At 35.8% G+C, this 15,000-nt stretch overlaps 1 protein-coding gene across 5 annotated transcripts in view; it reads right to left on the minus strand.

The window, feature by feature from the left end:
• Nucleotides 1–15,000, minus strand: part of LOC106869117 (uncharacterized) — a 378,018-nt gene that overhangs the window by 217,389 nt on the left and 145,629 nt on the right. For 2 of the 5 annotated variants that reach the window (XR_008266910.2, XR_008266909.2), the window contains exons 3-4: nucleotides 14,778–14,925; nucleotides 4,294–4,361 (exon numbers count right to left, since the gene is read on the minus strand). Coding sequence is in view for 3 of the 5 variants with exons in the window: in XM_089343461.1 (XP_089199587.1) it covers nucleotides 4,294–4,361; nucleotides 5,882–5,974 (161 nt within the window). In the remaining 2 variants the exon portion in view is untranslated. Of the gene's footprint in view, nucleotides 1–4,293; nucleotides 4,362–5,881; nucleotides 6,036–14,777; nucleotides 14,926–15,000 lie in introns of those variants that run through there. The other 3 variants (XM_089343461.1, XM_089343462.1, XM_089343460.1) reach the window with 2 other exon arrangements.

The raw sequence follows: 15,000 nt of genomic DNA on the forward strand, positions 1-15,000 counted from the left end.
GAGTTCGCTTCAAGAGTTGCATTCCCTCGCATTCGGTACACTGTATTTACTATGGTAGTATTGACTTTAAGAGTCCCTCATAGCGTGAGGCATTTACGTGTGGTAATGCCCTTAATATAAATAAATATATTTAAAGGGAATAATTATAAATTTTTCCCTTATGAGGTTTTTTCATGCTGACTACTTGAGAAATTCTTATAAAGATTTTATCCTATTCTTAAATATATATGTATATATATATATATATATATATATATACACACACACACACACACACACACACACACACAATGGGCTTCTTTTCAGTTTCTGTTGACCAAATTCACTCAAAAGGCTTTGGACAGTGTGAGGTTATAGTAGAAGACACTTTTCCAAGGTGCAACTCAGTGGGGCAGAACCCACTCTCTCTTCCCAACTAGGAAGCCTCATATTCTCTTCCTCAACCAGACACCTCTTCTTGTCCTTCTATCAGACTTTCACCTCCTTCAGTCTTACACAACTGAGTGGGGTGAGATTATGTCTACACAAACATGGCCACAGTCTAATTATATTGTATTTATTATGGTAGTTTTGACTTAAGGGTCCCTCTTAGTGTGAGGCATTAATGTGTAGGTAATGCCCTTAATATAAATATATATATGTGTGTGTGAAAGCACATGGCTTAGTGGTTAAGGTGTTGCACTCACGATTGCGAGATCATGGGTTCGATTCCCAAACCGGGCGTTGCATTGTGTTCTTGAGCAAAGCACTTCATTTCATGTTGCCCTGCAAACATTTCATCATCTGACATGTGGCACCCATTGCACCTGTACAGGTAATGTGGATCTGATGGAGGGAGTGAGATTATGTCTATATGAACATTTGATTACTATAAACAAATCATCTGTGTGGTTATTTGATAAGAAATTGTCAAACTCTCATACATCGTCTAACGACAGGCGAGTCCATCGTATATATATATATATATATATATGTATATATATATAATAATAATAATAAAGAAGGTGGCTATACACATTGTAAGATGAAAAAGGGAAAATTCAATTGCAACTGATGGTGCAGGGAAGCACCTACATTGCTGGAAATAAGAGTTAAAAACCCTTAGCTGGCTATATATATATATATATATATATATATATGATTATATATGTGTGTGTATGGATGTGTGTATATGTTTATCCCCACCACTGCTACTTGACAACCGGTGTTGGTCTGTTGATGTCCCTGCAACTTAGAAGTTTGGCAAACGAGAACGATAGAATAAGTACCAGGCTTTCCAAACTAATAATAAGCGCTGGGATTGACTAGTTTGACTGAAAAAAAATTCTTCAAGGCGATGCCCCAGCATGGCCACAGTCTAATGACTGAACAAGTAAAAGATAGAAGATACATAAAGATAATAATTCAGAAAACAAATTGGTGGTGGCGGCAGCGGTGGTGGTGGTGCTGGTAGCAGTGCTAGTGTAATTATGAATGTATTAAGTGCAACAAATTTCAATGTAAAATGATATTGGACATTACAATTACCAATTCTAAGTGAGAAAATAGCCAGAGGCTCCTCTCTAGCACATTCCTCGCTCTCTCTAAAATTGCTATTTAGAATGTCAGACGTATTAGAAGAGTAGGTAAATACCTTGCAGTAATTATCACAGCTCTGTGTATTGAGCAAGATCAAATCCCAGTAAGGTCAAATGTGTCTTTCATCCTTCTGGGGTTGAGATTTATATGAAGTGCTTCTCAAGTGGTAATGGGGGTCATCTTTCTCTCTATTTTTATCTATTCTCTCTCTTTCTCTCTCTCTCTCTCTCTCTCTCTCTCTCTCTCTCTCTCTCTCTCTCTCTCTCTCTCTATCTATCTATCTATCTATTTACCAATTTCTCTGTCTATCTATTTATCTATCTATCCAAATATCTATCTATCATCTATCTATCTATCTGTCTGTCTATCTTTCTACCTATTTATCTATCTACCCATCTATCTGTTTATCAAACAATTTAATCTCTTTTGCTCTCTCTCTCTCTCTCTCTCGCTCCCCACTCTGTCAATCATTTTTCCTATCTGTCTAACTCTTTCACTCACTGTCTCTCTATCAATCTGTCTATCTTTCATCCTATCTATCTTTTTTCCAATCCATCCATCTAGCTAGCTATCCCTCTGTCTCTCTGTCTCTCTTTCTTTCTCTTTTTCTTTATGAATTTATCTGTATATCCTATTATTTATCTATCAATCTACCTTTTTTACTCTTTCTCACTCTCTTTTTCTCCCTCTATTTATATCTGTCCATCTCTTTCTATCTATCTGACTGTCTGTCAGTTGGCCACTTTCTATCTTACTTTTTCTCTCTATCTATCTATCTATCTATCTGTCCACCTATTTTTCTATTTATCTATATAGCTAGATCTCTTCCATTTGATTATCTATCTATCTATCTATCTATCTATCTATCTATCTATCTATCTATCTATCTATCTATCTATCTATCTATCCATTCATCAGTCTATGTATGTATGTATCTATCTATCTATCTCTCTATCTCTATCTACCTCTTTCGTTTTCTCTATATGTCTCATCTTTATTAATCTATCTAGTTATATTTCTATCTATTCATCTCTCTCTCTTTCTCTTTCTCTCTCTCTCTCTCTCTCTCTCTCTCTCTCTCTCACCCTACTTTGAGAGAAGCTTCATGTTGAACCTTTCACAAAGTCTTCCCCTTCCAAGAAAGAGAACAGGGTTGACATTATTTGGGATATATATAGACTGGAGCCTGGTGTTGCCATCCAGTTTCACCAGTCCTCAGTCAAATCGTCCAACCCATGCTAGCATGGAAAGCGGACGTTAAACGATGATGATGATATATAGTTATGGATATATTCTTTTCTACTGTAGGCACAAGGCCCAAAATTTTTGGGGAGGAGGCCAATCGATTAGATCGACCCCAGTATGCAACTGGTACTTAATTTATCGACCCCGAAAGGATGAAATGCATAGTCGACCTCAACGGAATTTGAACTCAGAAAGTAAAGACAGATGAAATACCGCAAAGCATTGCGCCAGGCATGCTAACGTTTCTGCCTTATAGATATAAATATATTGAGAAGAAGACCCATGAAGTCAAGCACAGTCATGACAGATACCAGTGTCATGCAAATGGCATGCAAAAGCACCCATTACACTCTCAGAGTGGTTGGCGTTAGGAAGGGCATCCAGCCATAGAAAACCATGCGAAATCAGACTGGAGTCTGGTGCAGCCTTTCAGCTCACCAGCCCTAGTCAAACCGTCCAACCCATGCCAGCATGGACAACGGACCTTAAATGATGACGATGATGATGATGGTTATATATATGTGAACATCTATTTTGCTTTGTTTATTAATGGTTCAATGAGGTCACCTCTGTAAGATTTGGAAGAGAATCTATGACAATTCAGGTTACAGTGAATACATTCTCTCAATAGGTAGAGCAGTGAATATGGCCCCAGCCCAAATTTTTTGGACAAAGAGACAGATTAAAAATGAAAATAATACGCAACCGAAAGAACTAATAAATGATCACACTTATAACAGGAAGAAAAGAAGAATTAAATAAATAAATACAATTATGTTTAAAAAATTACAATTTCATGAAGAGATACAGTTATTAAAACAATAATTAACTGAACAGACACAATTATAAAATAACCATTTACATGCTTTTTATCATCTGTACTTCACACTAAAACACAAATTTTAAAAAAATAGTAATAAAGTTATTGAATCAGCAGTGTGTCTTTTGCAAGTGTTGTAAGCCACAAAGAGGTATTAGACATGACTCATAAAAGAGGGTAACTCCTTGTGTATCTTTTTAGTATTTAAACTGGCCATGTTAAGTCAAAATATTCTATCTATTTTACATTCAAACTAGCCAGATTCTGCCTCTCATACCTATCCCATAATGTCTTTTGAAAAATAAACACATTAAAATCTTGTCGCTAGAAGATAATGCATAATAAATTAAAAACAATTTAAATAAATAAGCATTACGTTTGGCAGAATAATTTGAATGCTAAAATCTCTTTTTTTTCTTCTTGTTTCATTCACTAAACTGTGGCAATGCTGGGGCACCAACTTGAGGAATTTTAGTCAAACAAATCAACCCCGCTACTTATATATATATATATATATATATATATATATATATATATATATGTTTGTGTTTGTCCCCCCCACCATCACTTGACAACCAATGCTGCTGTGTTAACATCCCCATAACCTAGCAGTTCAGCAAAGAAACAGATAAAATAAATACTAGACTTACAAAGAATGAGTCCTGGGGTCGATTTGTTTGACTAAAGGTGGTGCTCCAGCATGGCTGCAGTCAAATGCCTGAAACAAGTAAAAGAAAAAAAATAAAATAGGTGCAGTCATGGCTGTGTGGTAAGAGACTTGCTTCTCAACCACATAGTTCCAGGTTCAGTCCCAATTCAAAGCATCTTGAGCAAGTGATTTCTACTCTAATCTTGGGCTGACCAAAGCCATTTGAGTGAATTTGGTAGGCGGAAACTGAAAGAAGCCCATTGTCTGTATGTGTGTCTTTGTGTCTGTGCTTGTCCCCCCACCAGTGCTTGACAGCCAGTGCTGGTGTGTTTACTTAACTTAGCAGTTCAGCCAAAGAGAACGATAGAATAAGTGCCAGGTTTAAAATAAATAACTACTAGGGTTCAATTCATTCGACTAAAATTTTTCCAAGGGGCTGCTCCAGCATGGCCACAGTCTAATGAGATAAATGATACAATACATTCATATTTATATATATATATATACATACAACACATATGCACACACATATACGCATGTGTGTGTATACACATATACGCATGTGTGTGTATACATGTAGATAAACTCAATGATATGAAATTTTGAAAACCAAGAAATAACAATGTTGGAGATAATGATAAATAAATATATACATATATGTAAATGTATGCACACCCATTCAGATATACATACGTAATTATATATATGCACATGTACATGTGTGTGTAGAGTGGTACATAGATATATACATATATATACATATATATATATATATATATATATATATATATATATATATATATATATATATGTATGTATATATATATATATATGCATATGCATGTGTGAATATATTAATGTATGTATTGTAGAAAAGAGAGAAAAAGGGTTTACAATAGTTATTATAGAATGCATTCATTGATTTGTTTGAAGCCGAAGTTTATTGAATTCCAAAGTTGATTGACTTCAATAACATTGGTTGGTGAAAGTTCTACGGAACCGGAAGCTCAGAATAACAACAACGACAACAACGGCAATAGTATAAGAGTGACGCTTTGGTTTGGAACAAATGTATATGTGGGTGTGTATATATATATATTTAGGCATATATGTGTGTGTACGCATATGTCTGTGTGTGTATGTATATATATATATATATATATATATATATATATATATATAAATACCTGTGTGCTTTCCTGTTTATATATATGTATATAGATAGATAGATACATAGATAGATAGATATTTACATACAGACTTGCATGCACACACACACACATATACATGTATAGCACATATGTGTATATATATGTATATATGTCTGTGTGGGTATCTATGCCTGTATACATACACTCACACATGTATATATAAATATATATATATATATATATATATATATATATATATATATATATATATATATATATATATATGTATGTATGTATGTATATCTGTGTATATAAACACCTGTGTCTGTGTGTGTATATATATTTATGCATGTGTGTGCGTGTGTGTTTAGACATGCACATGATGTAAGTAATGCTGTATTGCAAACATATGAGAGAAAAAGAAAAAAACCAACTAACCAACTGTCCATTAGATGTGAAGTTACTCAATGTATTGATTTGGCGAAGTTGAATGATAACCAGGCATACTTCACAGTAATTTTGCGATGGCATCACAGAAATGCTTAGTCATTGCAAAACTGTAAATGTCAGATACAGAGATATTAAACTTGTGCAAAACAGGAACTCTTTTAAGTGTTGCCAGAGACAAGACAGCCTCTCTAATGCTGGTGCCTCTATGAAGTACACCCTGCAACTGTTCTGTGATATGGTTGGTGACAGGAAGAGCATCCAGCTGGAAAAACTGTGGTAAAAGTGGAACCAGAGGAGTATGATATTGTCCTCAGCCTGTCTTGGAGTGTAGGAATTCCATATAAGAGCTTATTGAGACAGAAAGTGGTGGGTGAGATTTGAATAAAGAAAGAAATGATGGAAAAAAAATGTAAGAAAAAAAAAGAAAAGAAAAGGCGAAAGAGAAAGAAAGAAAGCAATATGGAGAAAGTGAGCCAAATATATCTGTGGGTGGGGGTGGGAAAAGGGGTGGATACAGGGTTTGTGGTTGGGGAAGGGTGGAGAGATGTAGCCAGTAGGGTGGAGTGAGAAGTGTATGGTAATTGACTAATCAACCATTTGGTGATAATTAAGTGGAAATGAAATAGCAGTGGTGGTGGTGGTAGTGAGTGTTGTTGTAGTGGTGGTGCTGTAGGCTGTGATGGTAGTAGTAGTAGTAGTAGTAATAGAAGTGATAGTTGTCATTGTGGTAGTATTGGTTATTATTTGTGGTGTTGCTTGTGATGGTGATGATGGTGATGGAGGTGTTGATGGTTGTTATGATGGCGATGGTTGCTGTTGTTGGTGGTGGTGACAAGAGAGCCTAGCGTGTTTTCTGCTAAGATTTGTATTGTTTGAGTCAGACACTCTGTTCTAGTGAGAGGTTGATGGTTTTGTGTATGTGTGTGCATGTGTGTGTATGTGCATGTGTGTGTGTGTGTGTGAGTGTGTATGTGTTACGAGAAGGAAATTACACGATTATAAAAAGTTGATGCTGAGCTGAGGGAAGGAGCAGAAAGCATGCGATGGAGGTTTGTAAGCAAAACAGATATATATCACGCAAATATACATGCATATACACACACACACACACACACATATATACATATATATGCACACATATACCTTGGCATGTGTATATATATATATATATATATATATATATATATATATATATGTAAACGTGTGTATATCTACATATATGTGTGTATATATTTATATATACATATATATATATATGTACACCCACTCATACATATACACACATGTATGTGATATATATATATACACACAACCATATTTATACATGCATATATGCATACATACATTCTCACACGCATACACCCACATATATATATTTGCCATTTTATTATTTCCTCATGCTAGGATTTTACGATATTTGCCCACAAATTGACCATGTAATGGTGTTTTATAGATGTCTGCCAACAACTTCGTTCTCTTTAACAATGCCATTCCTAACCAAAATGTTTTTTAGTATGGTTGTTGTGACATTTGTCATTGTTGATTTTTGTTTGCTGTAACTGTATTTTTTTGTTTGTTTTTGTTGTTGTTTAACTGCCTCGTTCAGCTCTCATCAAGCTGGCTTATGCTCAAAGCTTTTTCCAAAAATGACCACCATGACTTTTCATTTTGTACAAACAAAGCGAGGGTCACACAGCATGTTATGTGCTCGCATTTTATCTAAGATGATAAGGTGTGATTTCAAGAAGATTTAGCATGCAAAAAAAGCCTGAAAGCGGTGTGCTCCCTTTAGGGGCCGGTGAAACTTAAAGTCACACAGAACCAAATCAAACTGTTTTTAAATAATACATGTAATCTCAGCTCAATGTATTGAATGCTCTTTTCTTTTGTTTGTCCACTCACTCGTGTGTGTGTGTATATGTTTGTGTGTATGTGTTTGTGTGCGTGTGATTATATGATGTATTATGCATCTATATGTGTGTATATATGTATTTGTATAAATGCATATATACGCATATCCTCTTGGTTTTATTTTTTAAATTTCTCACCAATAATGAAAGAAGTGGTTAAAAAAAAATCTGTTTTCATAGGAATTTAAACATCAACTGGGCAGTTGTGTGTGTGCGTTTGTGTGTGTGACCAAGTGACTGTGTGTGTGTGTGCACATATGTGTGTACATATATGTATATATGTGTGTATATATTTATGTATGTATATGTGTGTATGCTTATATGTGTGTGTTTGTATATATATATATATATATATATATATATATATATATATATATATGTATATATATATATATATATATATATATATATATATGTATATATATATATATATATAAACGGTGATATATATGTATATAAATGGTGGTTTGTACACATATATACATGCATGTGTATTTGTATGTGTGTATGTGTGTTTGTATATGTGTATATATATATATATATATATATGTTAACTAAGATATAAGTTAGAAGTTATGCAACCATCTAAGGGATAGTTGTATCCATGGGCACTCCTGGTATATTACATCAGTATGTATAGACCTCATTATAAGGTATACAGTAGTAGGTAATTTAAAGGTAAAAACCATGGTTTAATATATATAGAGACGATAAGAAATAGAGCAATAATGAACAATGAGAAGTGGATCATTGGTGTTTTAAAGTCATCTTAATTAAATAATGACTTTATTGCTCCATTTCTTATCGTCTTTATATATATATATATTTATATATGTATGTATATATATATATATATGTATATGTATAGAATAATTATGAGCAGTATATCAAAAGGATATCCTTTAATATAGTGCCATTCGTTAGCCCTCTTAAGGAGCACTAAGAATATAGGCAAGAGTGGAAAACAAATTTCAAAGGTCAAGTCCCTTCATGAAATTAAATCACTTCACATCATCGGCATATTCATATACATCATCAATTGATGTACAAATATGCAAATCATGATAATGTATAATACAGAAATGTACCTGCTTTGAATTATTCAGTGTTAAGTATTCAAATTTTACAAATCGTTGACAAGGTTAGACAGTAGGAATCCAAGGAGCGATGGTTTATGATGAATTAGGATGAATCTTGAGTGAGTACATATTCTTATGATCGTTTTGAAAAATTTTGGTTTGAAATGGGGGAGTCTTCCATCCATAACAATTGACCACATTTCTTTCATCAGGGGTACACTCCTGCACCAAAACATAACAGCGTTTTAAGATATTAAAATTTTTTAAAGATTTGGTAAAAATCCTAAAAATATAAGAATTTCCCTAAAATTACAGATGTTGAATCGAAGAAGCATATTGTTCATGCAAGAAGAGGGAAGCGAATGGTTCAAATTAAAACTAAATTAAATGTTTAAATAAACTATTAGATTATTGATGAACAATTTTAGTGTGAGTCCATGCATGTGGAAGGCTGATGGGATCAACTCCATGCTATAGCTATCAAAAAATTTTTTAAATATCATACAATATAAAAATTTGATTGTGAATTTATAAAAATCACTTAATTGAGAGCATTTACATGAAAGGTTGATGGGTTTCAGACACGGAACTTAGTTCACTAAAATAAAATATCAATGAATTAAGAAGACAAAAATATGTAGGAATTTTGTGTTTAAGCATTTATAAACATTCATTTAGGTTTCAGGTGTTATGTCAAATGAAACGAACTGAAGATGGAGACAAAAATCTTGTAAGCTGTTTAAGATAAATCCATGTTCGTAGGTTCAGAATTCTGATTTGGTTATTTTCTGAAGAATTTAAACGTAGATGAGAAATTTATTCTCCATTCTTGCCTATATATATATGTATATATATATATATATATATTTATATATATATATATATATATATATATACACACACAAACACACACAAACACACACACACACACACACACATACATTATATATCCGGAAGTTGTAGAATGTTTGATATATTTTCAAAATGTCATTAATGACTTGTAGCTGTGATTAGTTAATTAACGGCTTCCCTTCTGGTGTTGTGGAGCTGAGCTTGACTAAGACTAATGGGGAGGCAGGTGTACAGGTACCATGTGTGTGTGTGTGTGTGCATATGTATATATATGTATGTGTGTATGTGCATATGCATATAGGTATGTGTTTATGTATGTGTGTGCATATGTATATATGTATGTGTGTGTGCATATGCATGTATGTGTGTGTGCATATGTATGTGTGTATGTATATGTGTGTGTTTCAACACATGTTTGTGTGTTTCTTTGTGTGCGTATTATTTTTCTCCTTCTCTTGTGTTCAATCATTAGTCTTCTGCTATTCTGGAGTACTTCTTTATAGCCTGTAGTTCAGTTGATTCCATTGTCCTCCATTTCCATTTTATTGACCCCAGTAGGATAAAACAGATCTGGATGAGATTTGAATTACCAATGTAAATATTAACAGGAATCCCGAAATTCAGCTAACAACTAAATTGAAAATTACCAATTTTGAAATATTCCAGGAAGTATAAATAACAAACCAAAAATCATCTCAGCTCATTCAACCCTTTTAATAACAACGTCTCATAGACCACACCTGGTTATATGACACAAACTTCCTGTTTTAAGGTGATTTAACTCCTTTAGCATTAAACTGGCTATATCAGGCCCTATATTCTACATGTTTTATGTTCAAACTGGCCAGATTCAGCCTCTCACACTTACCCTACAATGTCATTCTCAAAATATGCAATCAACTTCATTGAAATCTTGAAGCAGTGAGATAATGCATAATTAAATGCAACCAATTTCAATGAATAAGCATTATGCTTGACTTAGTAATTTGAATGCCAAAGGGTTAGATTACAATATTTGGTGGCATAAAAGACACAGGGACATACTTGATGCTTCTCAATTTCAGGGGCAAAGCATCATGAACAGAATTATCTTAAGGAAGTCCAACTTCTCAAATGATATCCAGGAGAATTTTTTGTTTTTTCTTTTTGAAACATATTTTAGAAGAAAATGTGTATCCTATGTGACATAAAAGACAATAAAACCTTCCATCAAAATTTCCTGTTAATTTATATTCTAAAAACCAGCTTAATAATGACAAAGTTATTTTACTAAATTCTTTGTTATTTTCAAAATTAATTCGAAAAGAAATGGCTACGTGTTTCAATAGAAATATGATAATGTTCTTTTATTCTTTTACTTGTTTCAGTCAATTTGACTGTGGCCATGCTGGAGCACTGCCTTTAGTCGAACAGATCGACCCCAGGACATATTCTTTGTAAGCTTAGTACTTATTCCATTAGTCTCTTTTACCAAACTGCTAAGTTACGGGGATGTAAACACACCAGCATCGGTTGTCAAGCAATGGTGGGGGGACAAACACAGACACACAAATACATACATACATACATACATACATACATATATGTATGTATATATATATATATATATATATATATATATATATATATATATATCAATATGTGGAAGCACAATGGCCCAGTGCTTAGGGCATTGGACTCGCAGTCATAGGGTTGCGGTTTCGATTCCCAGACTGTACGTTGTGAGTGTTTATTGAGTGAAAACACTTAAAGCTCTATGAGGCTCTGGCATGGGGGGAGGGGAAGCAAACCCTGCTGTAATCGTCCACCACAACTTTCTCTCACTCTTTCTTCCTGTTTCTGTTGTACCTGTATTTCAGAGGGTCAGCCTTGTCACACTGAATCTCCCCGAGAACTACGTTAAAGGTACATGTGTCTGTGGAGTGCTCAGCCACTTGCATATTAATTTCCCGAGCAGGCTGTTCCATTGATTGGATCAACTGGAACCCTTGTCATTGTAACTAATGGAGTGCCATGACTATATTGATATATATATATATATATATACATATATATATATTATATCATACTGTGTGAACTAAGATCCCCATTAACAGGCCACTGGTATTTATAGTGTTACACACTTTCAGTATGCAAATTAGGGTCTCCTTCATAGAGTAACTGCTGCATTTGTTGAGTATATAAAGAGTTTTGCTGTCTGTTTCTCTGGAGGCTGTCAGAATGTTGTAGACACCTCTGATGAGAACCCAGTAAGGTTTAAAATATCGATTAAGTTCTTCATCATTTTTTTTTCAGTCTGTGGAGAAATGGCTAAAACTTGCCCAGTATATAATTATACCATATGTTACATATATATATATATATATACATATACACATACAGTGAGCTTCTTTCTGTTTCCATCTACCAAATCCACTCACAAGGCTTTGATCGGCCTGAGGCTATAAAAGAAGGCACTTGCCCAAGGTGCCATGGAGTGGGACTGAACCCTGAACCACCTGGTTGGGAAGTAAGTTTCTTACCACACAGCCACTCCTGCACCTTATGTTAATCCTTTCCATATTAACCTGTCAGAGACATACCCTGGTTGTGTGACAATAGATAATTCTTTATTCATCATAATCATCATCATCATTTAACGTCCGGTTTCCATGCTAGCATGGATTGGACGATTTGACTGAGGACTGGTGAACCTGATGGCTACACCAGGCTCCAATCTGATTTGGCAGAGTTTCTACAGCTGGATGCCCTTCCTAACGCCAGCCACTCCGAGAGTGTAGTGGGTGCTTTTACATGCCACCGGCACGAAGGCCAGTCTGAAGTTACTGGCAATGGCCACACTCGAAATGGTGTATTTTACGTGCCACCTGCACAGGAGCCAGTCCAGTGGTACTGGCAACAAAGTCGCTCAAATGTCTTTTCACGTGTCACTGGCACAAGTGCCAGGAAGGCGACGTTGGTAACGATCACGCTCAAATGGTGTTATTTACGTGCCACCGGCACGGAAGCCAGACAGCTGGTGCTCTGGCAACAATCACGCTTGGACGGTGCTCTTAGTGATCTACTGGTACAGGTGCCATTGACACAAAAGCAGTGTACTTTAACGGAAGTACGTTAGCGAAAGGGTTAAGCCTGGCATCATGGAGAAATTTGTGAAATTCTTTCTGATCCAAAAGTCATAGGAATTCAAAAGTTTCAACTGATTAGAATCATTGGAATTCCCAAATTCAAAATAAAAACCAATATTGGAAATTATAAACGGCAAGACGTGGCATCAGTTTCAGATGGAGTTTTAAAACTTGTCCCAGATGACTCAAAGATATATCGACCTAGAGTTTTTAAGACATCATCGTCTTGGAACTTTTGAAAGCAGAACAGCTTTAAGGCAGCATTCTTCTAGCTGAATCCAATAAAACAATTTAATAATTAAACAGAAATAGGTTTTTGTTCTTAATAATTATAGATTTTTAATTAAGTTATCATCGTTAAAATAGATAATTTAAATAACAGAAATGAATTATTTTCTGCAGGAAATTAATAAAAACAGGTTATTAAATGTTGTTGTTGTTGTAGATTGTTTAATTCCAAGTCTTCCCTATCTAAGCAGATATATCATCACAGGTACTCCAGCCATGACCATCCTGTCGTATTTTCCTCACTAGACATAACGTACGTAGACTATGTTGTCTAATGTATCATTTGTTTGGTTAAGACTAATCTGTGATTTGAGGGAGATTTGGCTGTTATCTCTTGCAATTCTAGAAACAAAGTCTTTAGCTGGGGAAGGGGGGGACACGTTTTCATAAATGGCAGAACAAGCTCATGTATGGATGTGTGTGTGCATGTACACCTGTGTGTGAGTGTGTGTACATACACACACACACACATACATTCATATATGTATACACACACACACTCTGCCACTATTTATCTTTCTCTTGTCCTCCTCTACCATCCTCCCATTTATATTCTGATCTCCGTATCTTGAAGGTATGCCCCTGGCACTTCACCACCACCTCTCTCCTGCACTCTCTTGCTCTCTTCCACTCTTCTCTCTTTCTCTCTCTCTCTCTCTCCCTCTCTCCCTCTCTCTCTCTCTCTCTCTCTCTCCCTCTCTCTCTCTCTCTCTCTCTCTCGGCATCTGACTGGGTAACCATGTACCTCTTCAACGCCAACACACTTGTTTCTGTCCTCATTCTTGATCTCTCACTCTCTTTCACTCTCTCCCTCCCGCTTTCTCTCTCTCTGTGTCTCATTCTCTTTCTCTCAGTCTCACTCTCTTTCATTCTCTCCCTCCCTCTTTCTCTCTCTCTGTCTCACTCTCTTTCACTCTCTCTCTCTCACTCTCTTTTGCTCTCTCCCTCTGACTGGATAACCATTTATCTCCTCTACAGCAAGACACTTGTTCCTGTCCCTCTTATTTCTTTACTGCCCACAAGGGGCTACACAAAGAGGGGACAAACAAGGACAGACAAACGGTTTAAGTCGATTATATCGACCCCAGTGCGTAACTTTACTTATTTAATCGACCCCGAAAGGATGAAAGGCAAAGTCGACCACGGCGGAATTTGAACTCAGAACGTCACGGCAGACGAAATACCGCTAAGCATTTCGCCTGGCGTGCTAACATTTCTGCCAGCTCCTGTCCCTCTGTCACACCCTAACCTCTCATCAGCCGGAACAAGGCCACCTCTTCCAAAGATCCTCTTACGTATGCACACACACAGATACACACATACAGAGGACAAGAGAGAGAGAGAGGAGAGTGTAAGAGAGCAAGAGGGTGAGAGTGTGAGAGAGAGAGAGATGATGGTGAAGTGCCAGGGGCATACCTTCAAGATACGGAGATCAGAATATAAATGGGAGGAAGGTAGAGGAGGGCAAGAGAGAGATAGAGGGTGGCCGAGTATAACTTAGATGTCTGTGTGTGTGTGTGTGTGTGTGTATGTATCTATCTCTTTCTCTCTCTCTCTCTCTATCCCACTCTCTCCCACTCTCTCTCTCTCTCTCTCTGTATATATATATATATATATAAGGCCTCACCAGTTGGTGCCACGTAGGAAGCACTTAGTCCACTCTGTAAGATGGTTGGTGATAGGAAGGGCATCCAGCTGTAAAAACCCTGCCAAAACTGACAGTGAAGCCTGGTGTAGTCTTCTGCCTGGCCAGCTCCCTCCAAAGCATCCAGTCCCTGCCAGCAGAGAAAATGAGCATTAAATCATGATGATGATGATGATGACAACGACAATGATGTATGTGCAGACAT

Source organism: Octopus bimaculoides, chromosome 27 (genome assembly GCF_046866305.1).
Source record: "Octopus bimaculoides isolate indiv1 chromosome 27, ASM4686630v1, whole genome shotgun sequence".
NCBI lineage: Eukaryota > Metazoa > Mollusca > Cephalopoda > Octopoda > Octopodidae > Octopus > Octopus bimaculoides.